The 21091-nt window shown below is 29.7% G+C and overlaps 2 protein-coding genes across 2 annotated transcripts in view; one reads left to right on the forward strand and one right to left on the reverse strand.

Moving 5' to 3' along the window:
- Positions 1–21091, forward strand: part of Cad74a (cadherin 74A) — a 75149-nt gene that overhangs the window by 14626 nt on the left and 39432 nt on the right. The window lies entirely within an intron of this gene.
- Positions 5085–12478, reverse strand: Gc (gamma-glutamyl carboxylase). Its single transcript, XM_083042332.1, has 11 exons — positions 12047–12478; positions 10510–10763; positions 9406–9727; positions 9139–9321; positions 8865–9028; positions 8542–8769; positions 8203–8477; positions 7778–7978; positions 7000–7235; positions 6477–6791; positions 5085–6210 (listed from the first exon to the last, which is right to left on the reverse strand). Exons 2-11 carry the CDS (start codon positions 10748–10750, stop codon positions 6054–6056), a joined length of 2322 nt encoding a protein of 773 aa, XP_082898458.1. The 5' UTR covers positions 10751–10763; positions 12047–12478; the 3' UTR covers positions 5085–6053.

Here is a 21091-nt window from a genome sequence, read left to right on the forward strand (position 1 = left end):
ATTTTCATTAAGAATTTGACTCTTGCTTCATTATGTAATAAATTCATTTTTACGAAATTAGTTCCATTTATATATTTATACAATTTAAATAACTGAGATCTAAGATTATTTCAATAATTTTAATTATTTATTGGAAAGACATTGAATGCATTTTCATCAAGAATTTGACTCGTGCTTCATTATGTAATAAATTCATTTTTACGATAGTGGTCCCATTTCAATATTTATTTAATTTAATTAAATTATATTAGTGATAAGTTTAATCATTCTTATTACTTATTTGAAAGACATTGATGCATTTTCATTTCGATTTTGACTCTTCTTTCATTATTTAATAATTTCGTTTTTACGATAGTGGTCCCAGTTAAATATTTATATAATTTAATTAAATCAGATGTCTCATAAGTTTAAACATTCTAATTACTTATTTGAAATACATTAAATGCATTTTCATTAAGAATTTGACTCTTGCTTCATTATGTAATAAATTCAGTTTTACGAAATTAGTTCCATTTATATATTTATACAATTTAAATAACTGAGATCTAAGATTATTTCAATAATTTTAATTATTTATTGGAAAGACATTGAATGCATTTTCATCAAGAATTTGTCTCTTCTTTCATTATTTAATAATTTTATTTTTACGATATTGGTCCTATTTCAATATTTATAAAATTTAATCAAATTCGATGTGTGATAAGTTTAATCATCTTAATTACTTATTTGAAAGTCATTGAATGCATTTTCATCAAGAATTTGACTCGTGCTTCATTATGTAATAATTTCACTTTTACGATATTGGTCCCATTTAAATATTTATATAATTTAATTAAAATAGATGTGTGATAAGTTTAATCATTTTAATTACTTATTTGAAAGACATTGAATGCATTTTCATCAAGAATTTGACTCTTTTTTTATTATATAATAATTTCATTTTAATGATAGTTGTCCCATTTAGATATTTATATAATTTAATTAATTTAGATGTGTGATAAGTTTAATCATTCTAATTACTTATTTGAAAGACATTGATGCATTTTCATTAAAAATTTGACTTTTCTTTCATTATTTAATAATTACGTTTTTACGATAGTGGTCCCAGTTAAATATTTATATAATTTAATTAAATCAGATGAGTCAAGTTTAAACATTCTAATTACTTATTTGAAATACATTGAAGGCATTTTCATTACGAATTTGACTCTTGCTTCATTATGCAATAAATTCATTTTTTCGATATTGGTTGCATTTATCTATTTATATGTACAATTAAAATAACTGAGATCTAAGATTATTTCAATAATTTTAATTACTTTTTTGAAAGACATTGAATGCATTTTCATTAATAATTTTACTCTTGCTTCATTATGTAATAAATTCATTTTTACGATAGTGGTCCCATTTCAATATTTATATAATTTAATTAAATTAGATTAGTGATAAGTTTAATCATTCTTATTACTTATTTGAAAGACATTAAATACATTTTCATTAAGATTTAGACTATTGCTTCATTATGTAATAATTTCATTTTTACGATATTGGTCCCATTTATATATTTATACAATTTAAATAACTGAGATCTAAGAATATTTCAATCTTTTTAATTACTTATTGGAAAGACATAGAATGCTTTTTCATTAAGAATTTAACTCTTCTTTCATTATTTAATAATTTTATTTTTACGATATTGGTCCCATTTCAATATTTATATAATTTAATTAAATTAGATGTGTGATAAGTTTAGTCATTCTAATTACTTATTTGAATGTCATTGAATGCATTTTCATTAAGAATTTGACTCTTATTTCATTATTTAATAATTTCGTTTTTACGATAGTTGTCCCAGTTAAATATTTATATAATTTAATTAAATCAGATGAGTCAAGTTTAAACATTCTAATTACTTATTTGAAATACATTGAATGCATTTTCATTACGAATTTGACTCTTGCTTCATTATGCAATAAATTCATTTTTTCGATATTGGTTGCATTTATCTATTTATACAATTAAAATAACTGAGATCTAAGATTATTTCAATAATTTTAATTACTTATTTGAAAGACATTGAATGCATTTTCATTAATAATTTTACTCTTGCTTCATTATGTAATAAATTCATTTTTACGATAGTGGTCCCATTTCAATATTTATATAATTTAATTAAATTAGATTAGTGATAAGTTTAATCATTCTTATTACTTATTTGAAAGACATTAAATACATTTTCATTAAGATTTAAACTATTGCTTCATTATGTAATAATTTCATTTTTACGATATTGGTCCCATTTATATATTTATACAATTTAAATAACTGAGATCTAAGATTATTTCAATCTTTTTAATTACTTATTGGAAAGACATTGAATGCTTTTTCATTAAGAATTTAACTCTTCTTTCATTATTTAATAATTTTATTTTTACGATATTGGTCCCATTTCAATATTTATATAATTTAATTAAATTAGATGTGTGATAAGTTTAGTCATTCTAATTACTTATTTGAAAGTCATTGAATGCATTTTCATTAAGAATTTGACTCTTATTTCATTATTTAATAATTTCATTTTTACGATAATTGTCCCAGTTAAATATTTATATAATTTAATTACATCAGATGTGTCATAAGTTTAAACATTCTAATTACTTATTTGAAAGACATTGAATGCATTTTCATTTACAATGATACTCGTGCTTTATTATGTAATAAATTCATTTTTACGATATTGGTTCCATTTATATATTTATACAATTATAATAACTGAGATTTAAGATTATTTCAATCATTTTAATTATATATTTGAAAGACATTGAATGCATTTTCATCAAGAATTTGACTCTTGCTTCATTATGTAATAAATTTATTTTTCGATAGTGGTCCCATTTCAATATTTACATAATTTAAGTAAATTAGTTGTGTGATAAGTTTAATCGTTCTAATTCTTAATGAAAATGCATTCAATGTCTTTCAAATAAGTAATTAAGATTATTGAAATAATCTTAGATCTCAGTTATTTAAATTATATAAATATTATATAGAACCAATATCGTAAAAATAAATTTATTACATAATAAAGCACGAGTATCATTCTAAATGAAAATGCATTCAATGTCTTTTAAATAAGTAATTAAGATGATTGAAATAATTTTAGATCTCAGTTAATTAAATTATATAAATATTCAGATGGGACCAATATCGTAAGAATAAATTTATTACATAATAAAGCAAGAGTCAAATTCTTAATGAAAATGCATTCAATGTCTTTCAAATATATAATTAAAATGATTAAATTTATCAAACATCTAATTTAATTAAATTATATAAATATTCAGATGGGACCAATATCGTAAAAATGAAATTATTACATAATGAAGCACGAGTCAAATTCTTAATGAAAATGCATTCAATGTCTTTCAATTAAGTAATTAAGATGATTGAAATAATCTTAGATCTCTGTTATTTAAATTGTATAAATATATAAATGGAACCAATATCGTAAAAATGAATTTATTACATAATGAAGCAAGATTAAAATTCTTAATGAAAATGCATTCAATGTCTTTCAAATAAGTAATAAAAATGATTAAACTTATCTCTCATCTAATTTAATTAAATTATAAAAATATTTAAATTGGACCACTATCGTAAAAATGAAATTATTACATAATGAAAGATAAGTCAAATTCTTATTGAGAATGCATTCAATGTCTTTAAAATAAGTAATTAAAATGATTAAACTTATCACACTTCTAATTTAATTAAATTATATAAATATTGGATGGGACCAATATCGTAAAAATGAAATTATTACATAATAAAGGAAGAGTCAAGTTCTTAATGAAAAGCATTCAATGTTTTTCAAATAAGTAATTAAAATGACCTGAACATCTGCTCTTAAAAATGCGATTATTTATATATTTAAATAATTTTAATTCATAATTTTTAGTTTTATATAGTTTTACAAATATAATATAATAATTATATATATTGTTATCATTTAGGTATACATTAATCTATTTTACTATATGTTACATCAAAAAAAAATTTATTATAATTTCTTTGAATATTATTGTTGAATTTAATGTGAAAAAATTATCGCTATAAAAAAAAATGTATAAAGTTTTCTTTTTAAATATTTATATCAGATAAAATTAATTTCATAAAAATGTGATAATATGATGTAAATAGTATGTTATAATATTTTGAACTCGAATATTTTATGACAGAAATCATCTGATAACTGTCAAAAAATATTATGACATTATTTAAAACATATATTATTATTTTTATTTTTATTACATATTATTAGTTTAATATTTAAATAAATCGTTAATTTGCTAATTAAAATTTAAAATTCTAATATGTTATAAAAATTAAAATAGTAATATATGTTGTAAATAATATTTTATAATGCCTTAGCTGCGATTAATATTTTTTGACAGAAATCAGTTGATCGTTTTCAAAAATAACAATCGAATTTTAAGTATTATATTATATTATTTAAAACATATTATTATTTTAATTTTTATAACATATTATTATTGTAAAATTTAATAAGCAAATTTTCGCTTTATTAATATTTTTTGACAGAAATCAACTGATTAAAGTATTAATTTGCTAATTAATTTTTTAAATAATATGTTTTGAATAATATGTTATAATATTTTTGGCAGTTATCAGTTGATTTCTATCAAAAAATATTAATCAAGAAGAAGGTATTATAACATATTATTTACAACATAATACTATTTTAATTATATTGCTATTAAATATATTACTATTTTTACCATATTGTTATTTTAAAATTTAATTATTAAATTAATGCTTTAATCAGCACATTTCTGTGAAAAAATATTAATCAAGTTTATACAAACTTTATTTTATTTTTTTAAAAATATTCATTTTAACAAAAAATCTAAGAATGTCGCGCGCGTAGCGCGCGATTGTGTTTTTCTAGTAATATAAAAACGAAGAATATAGTGCGCGCCTAGCGCGGTTTTGTTTTTTATTCTAGTAATATAATATATTTCATATTTCGTACATTTTTACAGAAAAACTAAATATATAAATATTTTAAAAAAGCAAACAACTCACATTAGCGTGTATCATACTACACTTGATTAAACAAGATTAAAGTCTAACAATTTTTCCGCATTGGGAACAATTTGTTTTAAGATTATTAGATTTATTTGCAACAAGATATTATATGTTATTTTACAACGTTTGTAACATGGATAAATAATAAAAATAACTTCTGTGCTATACTCATGTTTTTATATAACAATATATACGTATTTTTTTTATACAGGATGGTGTCGTGTCTGTTTACAATCTATTTAAAGAATTTTCTTAATAGCGAAGAATTAAGCTTTAGGAAATTTAAATTGAGTTACATTATAAACTTAAAATGACATTGTGTGTACTCATTGAATTTGTCCTTTACATTACTATTAAAAAAATATGATAATTTTATTTTAAAAATCAAGATAATCTTGCTTTCTTATCAAACAAAAAGTGTTTGGCTAATTTTTTTATTGCAATTTGTTACCCATTAGAAACTGTTATAAGGAACTGTTGTAAAGAAATACATTTCTGTTCATCATTTTTTTTGTTAGATTATCGTAACTGTTTTAAATATCAAGATCGTTTACGAGGACCATTCTGTATATATGTATATATATATATATATATATATATATATATATATATTTCTATGAATGTGTGTATATAAATAGAGAAAGAGAGTTTTCTCTCCCTTTTTTTCTACTATTATTGAAGATAATTAAGAGTTATCACAATTAGTTTAGAAATATTTTATGATATACTACAAATATTTTTAAGATAAATACTTATAAACTGCATGTACTTCAGCATAAATTTAATTTCTTAAGCTAAATTTTTTATTCGAGATCTGTCAAATTTCTATATTACTGAATTTGTTGGTAATTAAATTTTATATAAGTCAACTCAACATAAAAGAAATTTTTTTAAATAGTGCTAAATACAACAGAAATTTTTCTCATACTAATTATTAATACTCATTATTTGTTAACGCGCACTCGTCGCACCATAGGAACGTCGTATACCAAGTTGAAGAAAGCATTTGCTATATGAGCGAACACTCTTGTCCATGCAGTGATCTTATGATTAATTTCTTTTAACAACGACAGCGTGTTTTCTACTGGAGAAGGTTTTTTCCTGAAAAATAATTATGTGTTGAAAGTTGAAAACACGTGCGACTTTAAACAATTTTAAATTAATTGGATTTCTTAAATTTATATAACTTGATAGAATAGAATTGTAATCTATTTTAATTGATTTAATATAATAAAAATTATTTTGTATCAATATAAATAATCGCACTATATTAGAAAAATATTTATCAAAACGCATTCCTTCTCACATAAATCATAATATATATTTATTGTAAATAGATTTATGTATAATACACAAGAGGTATTTACCTGTTGCTATCCAATTGCTCCTTCGTTTGATTCGTGTAAGTGTACATGTAGCACGCCGGATAGGAACTCGTAGTCTTTATTCGATGAAACATTCCTGTTTTCACGGGAATCGATTTTTCCTTCGATACGGTAATCATACTCGTCGATTCTTCCTCGTTATAAGTTACTTCGCCCTCTAACACAGTCAGGGAGACGTTCGCAAAATCGGTGGATATATAATTTTCCAAATACATGCCTGGAAAATCGGCTACGAATAACACATCCGTGTAATTCGACCAGGTGTACACGTGCTGTTGAATTTCCTCCAATTTATATCTGACAACAATAAAGAAAATAATTATAATTTTATTGACCTTTCTAGTTAAACAATCATTATATTAATCTTATAATTAATTAGTTATTATAATAATCTTATAATTATTATTATTCTTTACAATTAATTATCTTTCGCGATATGTTTGTGAATGTGCGAAAATGCATTATGATTAATAAAGTTTTAACAACTATAGAAATAGATACGTACCGATATGAATTATATCGCGTAAGTAATGGTATCAAAAATGAAACAGGTTTAAGAGGATGCCAATCGACCGTCAACATATCGACGTTTGGATCAAATATTCTCTGTTGAAATCTGCCGTTTAGCGAACACCACACATCCATGTAAATGCTCAAATTCGTGGACAGTCTTATCCACTTTTCCTTATCCTCAAATCGGTGGCTACTCAACGTTTCCTCTCTTCGACGCATCAGATTATCCTAAAGTTATGTATGAAACAGAAGTAGTTAGATTTATTTCACATCAATTATCAATTATCGTAATTATACTAATTAAATGGGAATACTAATTAAGCGAGATGAGATTGATTTAAAATTATTTCTAGTCGCGGTTGGGTCATATAAAATCGCATTAGGTTTTAAAATTAATCCATCGTCAAAAATAAAATGTTTTTGTTTCCATATAAATCGATAGATCGATAGGCATAACATATAATTTAAATAAAGTAATAATCCAGCTGGAGTTATATATATAAATGTTTGATAAAGATGCACTCAGATATGTCAAAAGATGAAGTTAATTTGATTAGATTTAGCCCAAATCAAATATCGTAATTAATATACTAATTAAGTGGGAATACTAATTAAGATGGGATTGATTTGAAATAATTTTTGGCGTGTAAAATCGCATACGGTTAATTTTTTTTAGTTATATAAAAAACGAGACTCGAGTAAAAGCCAAAGATATATTAATTAAAAATATTATGCAACTTTATACATTTTTCACTGCGACGCTTCAATACCTTTAAGCATTGTGAATATTGAATCGCCATATCCCCGTGTCTCACCCATCGGTCTCCTTGGACCCATGCTTCAGGATTTAAATATCGAACTTCGTTGTTCTCGTTATCATGCACTTTGATCACTACCAATATAGTATCCCAGGCATGTATCATCATATCCCAAGAATAACCGTATAAACCAGGTACCCAATTGTTGTAACCCTAAAATATAAAATATTTCACGTAGTCATAGAATTAAAAATAAATATTGTATAAAAATTTATTTAAATTTTAAAAAATTTGCAATAGAAATTATTTTGTTTTGTAACTTTGCGAAACAGATCGCATTGTATGTTTAAATGTAATAAAATATAAGCGTGAAATAATAATTATTTTTAAATAATATCAATGTAATAATATTAATGTTAATAATCTTATCTAAATACCTTTGATATAAAATGCGAATACGGCAAGAAAAATTGTAGCACAACATGACACAACAACAGAGACATCACAAACTTTTGTTTTCTTGTAGCTTTTGGTGGTTGCTGATCTCTTCGAAGTTTTTTAGAAATATTTGCTGTTTCCTTTTCATCGGACTCAATTGGATTTTTCGATGATTGTATATCGTTATCTTTTTGGTCAATATCTTTTGGGACTTTTACGTTAGATTCTGATTTAACAGAATCATTTTTATCTACTTTTTCCTTCGTTCTTTTCTCTGAAAGCGTAAACATCTTAGAATTTATATTGAATTATGATTGTAAAGAGATATGATTATTTACCTTTATGTGTCGTTTCATTATTATGTAAAATTTCATTCGAAGGCAACGTGGAACAATCGGAACTTGGAGATTCTTTTTGACTATCAGTCTCTTTCATGCTATTTGCGATTAAATTTACATCAGTCAGCAAAATCTCTCGCTTCCAGTTAAAGTAAAGTCTTAATCTACGTGGCCAGTCCGCGCTGCAAAATAATGACATTGTCGCTAGGCACACATACGGGAACATCCCTGGAAAGATTTGGAACAAACCCCCAAAAAAGCTTCAATTTTTCAACATCACGCTTCATTAATATTTTATCAAACATAAGAATAGTGATAGTTACCTATACTAAATAATCTCGAGTTCATGATGTGAAAAGCAGCGCAGAATATCATGGCCGGTATTCGTGTTCTTTCGAACAGCATCCAGAATCCGACGGACAGATCGAGGATAAAGGCAAACCAGTGGACGATTAGAAAGTCAATCTGTTCGGCTGTTAAAGCTATTCTGAAAAAAATTGTTCCTTTTCATCTAGATTTTAGATTATCTGTTAGCAAGAAAATAATGTTACAATATTTGATGTATTTTTTTATCTCGTTTCGAATAATATCACTCACTTGAACGGATGAAACACCCAGTGTCTGGATAAATTTATCATAGCGTAGCCTTCGAGCCATTCCCTGCCGGACTTCTTCAGGCCGGCCAAGAAGTAAAGAGTGAAAAATTGAAATTTCAGAATGAAGTAATTCCAGTACGGTACAGAATTGCCGTTTCGTTTCGCTTTATTTGCATCCAATGCGCTACGAGAATATTAATACATTAATTTTCAATTAGCTCGTAATTAATACGAGGAGTTATCAGGAATAAAAAAGGATTAGACTTACAAATACTTGTTCGCTTCCGTTCCCCAGAACAAGGTCGCCACGATACCGTAGAGATAAGTATGATTGTTCCAATAGCCCTTGTCCAGGAGAAAGATGTACCAGTAGGGCAACACGAAGCAGGCGCATGCGATCTTGAAGTGCAGACCGAGAGTGATTCCGAAGGCACCTGTCCACATTATCGTGTATATTACTATCATCCACGGAAGTGACGGTGCTTTCATCCCGTGGATCAATGGGAAATGACAATCCCACGGATCGCCCCATTTTATATCGATGTCTGCGAATCCTCTCTCCTCGACGATGTCTATCACCATACACAATCCTGGCAAAAGACGTGACTTGTCATTGAGAATTTTCAGAATACGAAATTCCACGAATAGAAAAATGAGAGATCGTTTAATAAGATAATTTAATAAATTATTGTTCTTTCACACATAATTACAGATTATTTCATTTTTAGCGTTTAATTTAAACGATGTTAAATCTTGATTGCAAATTATTAAGATAAAAATGCTAATACAAGATGTGTGATTTTTTACAGACAATATACAATCACATGTTTCTATTGGCTCGAACCATTAATCCTCATGTACTGACTGCTTTAATAGGTCTTAAATCGTATTAATTTCTACGATTCAAATTCTTTCCTTTATTTATAAAGTGCTGCAGTGATAATCATGATATATTATTAATGTAATAAAATATAAATTATAATCATGATTATAATTAAAATCGATTAATCTATTAATCATTCTTTTTCGATCTTCCAATTATCATAACTGTGAAATAATTTTATTGTTAGACAAAGATATAAAAAATATTTTACAATTGCATTCAATTTTGCAATAAATATATATGTATTTAAAAAATTAAAATGTAGTAAAATTTGTAGTAAATTATGTAATAAATATTATATTTCAAGATGTATATATATACCTATATATTAAATTGTTTATATATAGATACAAATTCTTTTAGATGTTGATTGTGAGTAAAATAATTTACAGAATTTTGATGTGTCAATTTATGATTATTTGTTTAATATATAGTATTAGAGAGAAATTAATTACAAATAATTTTATAATTTTTGATATGTAGACTTACCAAACAAGGCTCTTGCCACTCCCAGACTGGCTGGATCAGTTGGACGATAGAGGAATTGAGTGAACTTTTCAAAACTTGACACATTGTTCGCTTTGAAATTGAATAATCTTTCGAAGTTATTATTAAACGATCGTTTCAATGACGACCAACATCCCGACAAGTATTTCATAGACGTTTCTACGTGTAATTCATCATTTGGCGTAGATGCATTTCTCATCGACTTGTCCTTCTTCTTCAACATACCACTTCCAGTTCTGCAAGCAAATAACAGATTAGCGCAATGATAATTGACGTACAATTTGCCAATATTCAAAAGCGAAAGCTTCGAGAGATCGAGATCGATAATTTGTAAGCGGCTTATGATTGCTGTTTCTCGCAGCGTAATTTTATTGTCTCTGGAAAGTTCCCGGCAAATCGTTGTTTTTTCTTTTCATTATTGGATGGGAAATCTTCTAAAAACTCATCGGAGTCAAATTCTGTGAATTAATAATCTCCAATTTTCAAATTAGCATGTGTAGATGACTCTCATTAGACGCTTTGATTTGAAGCATCGAGATATTTTCGCGTGTTTGCGAGTGGGTCGCGACTTTGAGTAAATTTTCCAGACGCGTCAATTACGATTAATAATAAATCTTTTAATATAGCGCACACAATTTTAAACATCCTCAGTTTCCATTTTATTTTCTTAATTTTTTAATGAGTTTCTATATATTTTTTCGGCATAGCTATTTTAGCAAAGCTGCTTCTTTTTGCATTTTATATCATTATATGATTTAAAACTAATTATAGTGTTTTATAGTGTACCGTAAAAATTTATTTGTGTAAAATGTTTATTTTTATTTCTTATCATTTAAATAATCGAACGTTCGTTTAAACGGTGTTAGCATATAATAGAGGTTCTCTCTTGTACTTACTTCTGTTAATCTACAGCGGGAAATCAGCCATAATGTATGGTAATTGAACGAGTTGTTAACGTTGCCAATGAGTAAATCGCACTTTTCAAAGTGAAAATTTTTACGAAATATTAAGTTTAAATTATCGTGTAAAACACAAAAAAATGGATTTATCTTTTTGCAGATAAAAATTCTGCACACGCGATTATATAATTTATAAATATTTTAACGCGAAGAATTTTAATGTAAATAAAATTTGTAAAATTATTGTATATTAATTGAGAACTCAGAAATGCAACTGATAACGCAATTTACAATTACAATATATTTAAAAATATTATACTCTAGTTGTCATATTGTAATATATATATATAATGAATTAATATCAAACAATTTAAATTTACATAAAATTTAATTTACAAAAAATGCAATGCAGATATGCTTTTAGATAATTTTGCGAAGTGTGGAGGCGATTAAAATAAGTCGCGGTCTAACGATGTGTCACACGATAAAAGTATCTTTTACGCATGCAGAATATATATTCCAGATCTCAGTCACGTGTTCCTCCCACGAGAAAATCAGCGCAGTTTCAAATGCATAGAGATCTTTTAGCGGATAGAAAAGACCAAATGTAAATCGCGTACCTGGCTAATTCTCTTCGCGAACGGCGACGAGGCACTACAGGAGGACTCACAGTCAACAAAGTTGGAACACAAGATCTTCGTTTTCGCTTCTGATAGTGTCGTGCAGAAGACCGAATGGCTTCTGTCTGGAGTCTGGAGCAGCTGGAGAAGGAAGAGGAGCACTTCGCGCCGACTGTTCCAAAGGTTCAGAGTAGGAATACCGTCGCCAAGCAACGTGGCACGGATTATTGACCCGCGCCCGCGCAATAATTATACTTCACAGCACTTCTTCATCTTGCGTGCACTAGACTTTCGCCGATAGACACTATCGATCTCTCTTATTAAAAGTAAAATCTTTGATCGGAAAATAACGTGAACATGTTACATAATTAATATGTTTAATAATAAAATTAAGCGCGACACAAAAACGAAACACCTTATCCATATATTAAATGGATCATATAACAGATTGTTTCCAATTATAATTAAAATTTTTATCTTTACACTTATCATAGGTACTATTTTATTAACATGCAATAATATTGTATAATAATTAATTCTAATAATTAATTATTTTATTAATAGAATTAATAAAATTAATGGAAAAAGAGAATTAAATAAAAAATATAAATATAAAAGCTAGTAAAGAAAGAAAATGCAATAGAGTTTTAAAAATACAAAATATTTATGTCGCGTTTGAAAAAAAATGCGATTTTTCAAAAATATCTTTTGAACTATTGTGGAATTTAATTAAGAGATTCGACTGAATTACAATATATATACGTTTAATGTTGTCTTCTATATATAACGTATATGATTCATGAGAACTCGTTTGCGGCGTCTAGATTACACTTGCATGAACTATATTTGTTTATATTACTTTATGTGTTATCTACTCTTAGCTTTTAAACGAGTATTATCGTTTCGCTAAATAAGGTTATGCTTCTAAATCACTTTTTCTAATTAAAAAAAAAAAAAAACAATTTTTGTTAGAACAAAACAAATATTTTGGAAAAATAAATATTTTTAGGAAGCTCATAAAAATTAAATTATTTTAAATGAAACCGAAATAAAAAATTAATGAGATAAATGAAGAGATCAATGTATTTTTTTCGCGATAAAAAAATATTCGAATCACGATTCGAGATAATTACCAAGAGCCTTATCGTACAGATTTTCTCGCGAGATTTCTTCGCATAGTAATAAAAACATAATTGTCTACTGTCATTATCATCAATCACTGTTAAACTATCTTTCACATCGTGCACAAGCAGAATTGGTAACTTGACAACTGAAACTTGGAATGTTCATGACACTTATTATGCGATAGTGGTTTTGCAGCTGGGGAAAGGCAGTGAAAACAACCATCTCCTCTCGAAGATGTCATATCTACAAGATGCTGTGTCAGAGTGCACAGACTCTCCGTTAAGAAGACATCTCCTGCTCGCGTTCAGATATAACGAGTGTTATCTTTGCCCGTCAATTTGCTTCATATATCAGAACCTCGATTTTTAATGAGGCGATAAATGGCGCATAAAACTCGGATTTAATATCTGTTTGCAGTATAATTTTTTTCTATTTTATTTTAATATTGAATAGATTATATTTGATAAATAAAGAAAAATTTCGAGATGTCTGTTATAATTTTTTATACATACAAATATCATTTTTTGTTTTAAAATATTTAACTGCACTGACATCTCCTTCTGTTTGCGAAAGTCTGAGCGCAGCATTAAGCGCGATGTGCTGTAATAAAATTTGCATATTGCATGCGATAACAATAAATAGATGTACGTCATAAATAATGGCGCTGTCACACAATGCCCGAGATTATTTAATCGCGCTTGGTCGTTGAATCGACACCGGGAGTCTTTTCGATCTCGCAGCTGGGGCGTTTTAATGAATGGACGTCATTTCGCGTGCAGCATATACATATATGTATATATCCCTAACGGCCGTTTTAGGGCTGTAAAACAAAAGACTGATTTATTTCAACACGCCCCTCAATCTGTCTCCGTGGACCACTTTTGATTAGTGCTGCCTCTTCAAGTTTCGACCTTTCGAAACCGTCACACCGTCGCGTCGTCTCGTGACGGATTTCATTCTTCCTGAGTCATCTGAATGCACTTCAGGATCACATATTTTGTTCTATCATTTTTATTAATTTAAATATATATTTTTATTAATATAAATAAACAATATAACATTTTATATCTATTGTATATATAAATATATATAATATGACAAATTTGTTTTTCATGTAAAAGTTACTACAAGAGAAAAATTAACAAAAAGAAAATAAGAGATTTTAGAGAATTTTATTATAATTATATTATATATTTATTCTATTAAAATTATACTCTGTAGTTAGATAAAACAATAAGTAAGAGAATTATAGTATGACAAAAGTGAATCATAGTCGGCTATTCAAAGCCAATATGTATCTCAATGATGCCTATCAAGTTTAATTAACTTTACGATGCTGTTAACTCCGGTAACTGTGAGCTCAAAGGCAATAGATTATCGTGAGTGTCAAAATGAAGGCGAAGATATTTTTTTCTTTTTTTTTTCTTTTCTATGCACATCCCAAAATAATTTTGAATTTATAAAATAAATTTTAATTAAAAGGCAGCTTTTGATTTTGTGATGTATAATCTTGATTGATTTCATTTATATGTATATATTTATCCATAAATTTCTGCTTACTCACAAAGTTTGAATTAGAAAAGTGATCTTCGCGAATACATTTCGCGCTCGCTTTCATTTCAGGCGACAAATCGAGTCTGGTGTTTTCGGCGTAAGCGAAGAAATTAATAATACAGTATTTGTTTATTCCGGCACGGGCCACCCCGAATATTTACCGAGTATATTTAGTTTGGAATTCGAGCGGTCGCACCTGGAATCGAACGAGAGGGAAAGATCGAGAGACAGAAAGAGCGCCGTGATCGAAGGCGCGTATTTGCTCAGCTATTTATCACGGTTTATTATTTCCCATTGTCGGCGAGAGTCGGCGCATTGTTGACGCACGAGAGGAAGGGCCAAGGCGAATCTCTAAAACCGTGTCCGATCGAATTTGCATAGAGAATGCGAAGCGCACGCGCGCGGTGCATCCGATTACAGGCCCTATTAATTGCGGTCTCTCATTGTTCTCGCCGGACCCGATTTGCCCGTTTCTCGGATTACTGTATTCTTTTCAGGAAGGTTCAATCGAGCCCCAAAGTAATGTAAGATACTTGTTTTATGTAGTAATAAATTTTTAAAAATCTCTGCTCTCGCTGATTGCATTTTTCATTTTATATTATATATTCTTATTCTGTATTTTTTTCAATTTATAAAGTTTTTGTAAGTTTTAATACTTGTAAAATTAAGATAAAAAATGTTTTTAAAATTTGTATAATGTACACGGTATTTATTTATGTATCAAATAATATATAAAGATCAAAATTATTTTGCATATTTCCCAACTTTTATTCCCAAAAAGGATTATTTAACGATTATTTATTATTATCGGTACTTTGAATCGCGGACTCGTTGTGTAACAACATCGAGGGATAGTTGCAAAGGATACGGGGTGAAGAAGGCAGAGAGGGGGTAGATGGAGTGGACAAAAAATCGGGCATAAAATTAACAGTATACAGCCTGCAGAATGCAGTTTGTTGCTTGGCAGTAATATTTCACGAAGGTTTCCCCTGCGGGGCAGAGTGGGTTCGTTCTCCAGGGGAGGGCGCAACAATGGAACCCTTTACCAAGCCCCCGGTGCCTAGAGCCAGCATCCATACATCATCATTCATACTGGAAAAAAAGCTGGGGGCACCTTTGCAAAGCGCAAAGATTGGGGGACCGCGAAACTTTCGGGGTACCGAAAATTTCGCATCAAGTATTTCTCAAAACGTATCGAGAAATTACGTCGCATCTTGCTGGAAAGTGGTTGTTAGTTTAGGAACAGCAGAGATTAAGATCATTCTCTGTCATGGAAATGTCTGTCAAAAACAATTGCAATACTAATTTTACATATATAAGAATAACATAAATTTTTAATTATATTTTAATAACGTAATGTATGATTATATATTAAAATTAAAACCTTTTAATTATGATAGATATTTAGATATATAAATAATATTCAGATCAAAATTTTAGTTGGATCTTAAATTAATCATTTTTATTGTAAGTAATTTTTCGCATTTATTTCTGATTTCGTTATGACACTTTTTTATATTAAATTATGTGACGAATATAAGCGTTTCGACACACCACAGAGGGGAAGCGTCGTTTGTCTCAAAAACGTCTCGCGGTGTATCACTTTTGTGGTCACTGCGTTTTCGGAAGCCAAATTTTACCCCTTCGAAAGACACGCCTTCTGGAAAAAAGGGTCGCTCTCGTAAACAATGACGGGCAAAAATCTATGGCTATTTGAAAAATGTGCGAATCCACGATCGAGGGAAGAGGGAATTTTCGATCGTTGAAGGAAGATGCGCGATCGGTTTGATCCGAGCTAATCGATCACGCGAGAAATGGGCGAATCGTCGAGTTCATCGATATCGAGAATCGCCTTGGCATGAAGTGAGAACTAAAAGGAGGAACAAGATATGAGCGTAATCCGCTTTTCGAAACGAGGCAACCCCTTCGTAGACGACGACCCATCGGTCGTGTCACAGCACGGGTGACTGATTGTAAAACCATAGAGTAACCCACAAAGGGTTGCAAGAGAGAGAAAGAGAAAGAGGGCAGACTACAGAAGGGAGAAAGTTTTAAAATTGCGTCTCGTAATCGATGTGTAATCCTCTACAACCGTGACAGTCCGAACATAATGCGCACAACGAGATATGACCAGTTTGTTTTCTCTGGTAGATGTAACGAGCTGCATGGTCGCATTCTATTCTTCTAATTTTTCCACTATAAAAAATATGATAACCGATATAAAAAAAATATTATGAAAGAAAATTTTTAGATTTCTTAGAAAAGCTAATATAAACGCCGTCGTTAAGCATAATGACATTTCTTCTTTTCAATTGAACTAACTTTTGTAATTTTTGTGTATTGCGAAAAATTTTGCAAAATAATTAATTAAATATTAATAAAATTTTATTTCACGTCGTTTTGTCCTCAGTTTATTAAAAGCGTTCTTTTTTTAAATACATTGCCTTGAATATATTATCTTGTTTATATCTAAAAGAGCCATTTGTGCGTAGGCAGGTAAACACTTAATCAATATTCCGTTCGATTAGCATGACTTAGACCAGTCTTCCAGAAATGTGATTTCGATCACGCTTCCTTCACGCTTCGCTCGTCGCAGTTGCAGCGTATTCGCACAGAGTTTACTTTTTTTTACTAAAAATTGTAATAGCGAACGAGATCGGTGTTTTGTCGTCGAAGGGTGTTTTCGCACCCAAGTTATCGCTTTTTTTCAAAATACAGCACGTCTGTCGTGCTTTCGTAATCCATCAAATGCGTCTGATACTTGTAAAAGAACGGACATATGATGTGCAAATATATAATTCCTCATAAAAATTATGAAAATAAAAAAACATAGGTTGAATTCGGGAATTCAAAAAATTTCTATTAATAGTATACACAATTTTATTAATTACATATATTTTTTTAAATTAAATAAAGCACGTTAATGTGTAAAAGAAAACGAAAAATTTTATGAGGGAATAACATTTATTTCGATTCGACGCAGATCGGATCTCTACGCATCGTTTACTCGCGCTCATTAATTCGAGCTCGGACGACATGCGAACGAATTAGAATCTGATTAGCATTCGTCTTCGAACAGGCAGTTCATAATCGTCGGAACGGGAGGATTGACGTGCTCGCATTATCGCGTACGAGGGATTTCCATTCTAGGCGCGCGTTCGTCCGGAAGGACGTTTTTAGGGCGCCGAAACTGCGGGGGGGGTTACAGGTACCCCAGTTAGGAGACATCGCTCGCTCCACGGACCGATTGTCACATAGGGATTGACACGGAAGAGAGAAGGGGGAGGGAAAATTCAGCAGGGGCCGAACCTTGTTTTTAGGAAAAATGTAGCGATTTTTATCGATACTCTGTTTCTCCGCGGGGATCGGATCCTTTGGGAATCTGTGTTTTCCTTTGACCTCGTCGATTTATTACGAAGGGGATATTGAAGGAAAATAAAAAGAATGAGCTCATACAGCCTATGGCTCATCGTAAATAGATTTTAATTAAAATTTAATATACATATTTTGCGCATATTGCGAAATATTTATTAATATTGAGAATAAAAATATTAAATTATAAGTTATAGATATTGTAACTATTTATTGAAATTAGAAATTAATATGAATAAAAATGTAACGTGAGATAGATATAGAGGAAAAAGAGAGAAAAGGGAGATTATTTATAATAAAAGTTATCTCACGATTCATTTGTCCGGTTTGTTTCGATCTATATCGACATATTTAGACCCCTATTTAGGCTGCCACAGTTTATCTTATAGCATGGCATGGCGATAGAGAAGCAATGGCGCGTGCGGTCTTTTTTTCTCGACGATATTATTTCATGGTAACTGTTTTTACTTGTTCGCGGACCGGGCCACTTCGTTTTCAAGTGGTCGGCAGACATCTGCGCGATGTTCACTATGCAATATATGTACCGTTTTTTTAATACCAGACTTCGTCAAAAGGTTTGAATATTACAATGTGAAATATGATATTCCATCTTTTTTTTTAATTAATAGTTTTTCTCATAATTAATCCAGATATAATATAATTTTGAGACTAATATTGTATCTTGTAAAAATAGAACAAAATTTTAGTAGAAAAATTAAATATAAAATTTTTAATTTGGAGAAAGAAATATACGTGTCAAAGGAAAAATTATTTAAAAAAGATGCAAGATATGATAGAAGAGATAAATATAATGTGTTTTTATAAATTACTCGGTAATACTTTGTGTGTGCGGTAATATTGTAGCTATTATTAATAAAGCGAATAATTCCTACATTATTTGGCCCATATTTCTGGCTTCGAGTTCCTAAAGAGATAATGATCGTTCCTAGGAGGGCGACCGGTAATATAATACACGAAGAATCCCTCGGGACACAGAAGAGGAGATGGATTCTCGCGGAACTACGCGGACAAAGGCTCTCCCTTCGTCGAGTATTCCCCAGGAACGAGCTCCTGTCTCCCGAATCCGGGTTCGACCATCTCGGATTTTGCGATGCGATGAGTCGGTAAATCCCATTTTTATTGTAATCAATGACTCACACACGTCGAGAACTCAACGCTAGTCTCCTCGTAACTCATTAAAGCAAAGAAAATGTCGAGCAAATTATTTATATTGTTATGAATATTGCTATAATCTCATAGATATATAATATTTTACAGATGTTGCACATATTTAAAATTACATAAAATAATAATAAAATATGCAAATAATTTTTTGGGGTATTTATCATTCATTCAGTTATCGATGCAAAAATCGGAGAAATTCGACAACGCGAGTCCTTTAATACGAGAGACGGCCGTGTATCTTTTTTAATGACGCTCCGACAAATAAATGAGACAATGGGGTGATAGTACACGAGTATACACATAATAGTAATAGTCGCTGGAACCGGGAACCAAGACGGGAGATTACGATCTGCTGGCCATTGTGCGTTTACGATGCGTGGCAAACACGAGAGGTGGCTGGCGTTAACGTCAAAAGGCGTTACTCGCTTGAATTGGCTCACCTGGCAGCCGCGGAAGGTATCTGATCGAAGGTATATCTCGACCTCGACGAGATCCGCAGTGGATTCTAATGTGATCACTTTGTTTCATCCCCCCTGGACCACGCATCGCCGGTGGGCGCCCTTCACATCCGCTAACGGAAATCGAATTTGCCGACCTCTAACTCTTAACCCGCATTTTTTTGGACGCAACCGGATCCCTTTATATATCCCTTAATAGAGGCTGATGTTGAATTAATTTTGCAACAATATTGTAATTATTTTCTATGTTTAGAGACGCGCGCGATTTATTGCAATTGTTAGAGTTTTTTTAGGATGTAATTTTTCTTTTATTTTATATATCTCACACATAATCGAACACAATGCATATTCGATCGGATTTTCTCTTTGAAGAGTCACCGGGCGTTTAATGTGTTCCGTTATCGATTGAATACCATGAGTTCATTTGTACTTGCAAAAAGGAAGAGAAAGAAAGAAGGAGGAGAGCCGTTATCTGAATCAGATTTAAGTGCGGGTGCCTATGATCATCCGCATGGGGGCCAAGGGGAGCTTTTGTGAGAAGTCTAAGCACGAAACGATTGAAGCCCCGACATGAATAGTAACGACAATGACGCGTATCGTTTTTTTTTGTATTCTTTATACGTTGTAATACTTTTTGTTCCTCGTTTCATTTAGCTTCTGCTTACGCGAAATCGTTGACATCTACGTAAGTCGATCCATTAAAAATTATAACGATTCTATATACACTGAAAATAATACAATTTTTAATTTAATCTCTCTGTTACTCTTTTCAATTTGACATAACACTAGAATGGCCCACATTTTTTAAATTGTATTTATTTAAATTAGTCGAAATGGATGTAGATAATTTTTGTTGTTGTACGTACATTTATCTTTTATCGCGAACATGCATATTTTTGTTTAATTTAATTTTTATATTTTTTATTAATTGCAAATTTTTTTATTCTAACTGCATTTAATTGTATTACTCTATCTGAATTTTTTACTATCGAGACTTGCAGCAAAAATTTTTGCATAAATTTCTTTTCATACATGCGTATTTGTTGTTGTACTCGCCTAAATGATTGTGTAAACTTGCTTCAATAGATTGTGCGCTTTAATTGAACTCTTCTGCAAATTGCTACGGGCGCATCACGTGCTGCAAACATTTACAACGTGACAGGCTGCTCCAATATCCTGCGGCGATTGCTGCGATACCGTTCTATACAAATCGTCTAATCCACTTCTATCGTACCATCTTGTTTTTTCTGATCATTATTGATAAACTTACTTGCAAGTAGGTTGTTTCTGCATTTTGAGAATAAGAGAATAAGAGTATCACATAATAATTATAAAAGAAATTGAATTTACA

This window comes from Prenolepis imparis, unplaced genomic scaffold, assembly GCF_030444845.1.
Source record: "Prenolepis imparis isolate NDT839.2.m4 unplaced genomic scaffold, iyPreImpa1.0 SCAF_7, whole genome shotgun sequence".
Taxonomy (NCBI): Eukaryota; Metazoa; Arthropoda; class Insecta; order Hymenoptera; family Formicidae; genus Prenolepis; species Prenolepis imparis.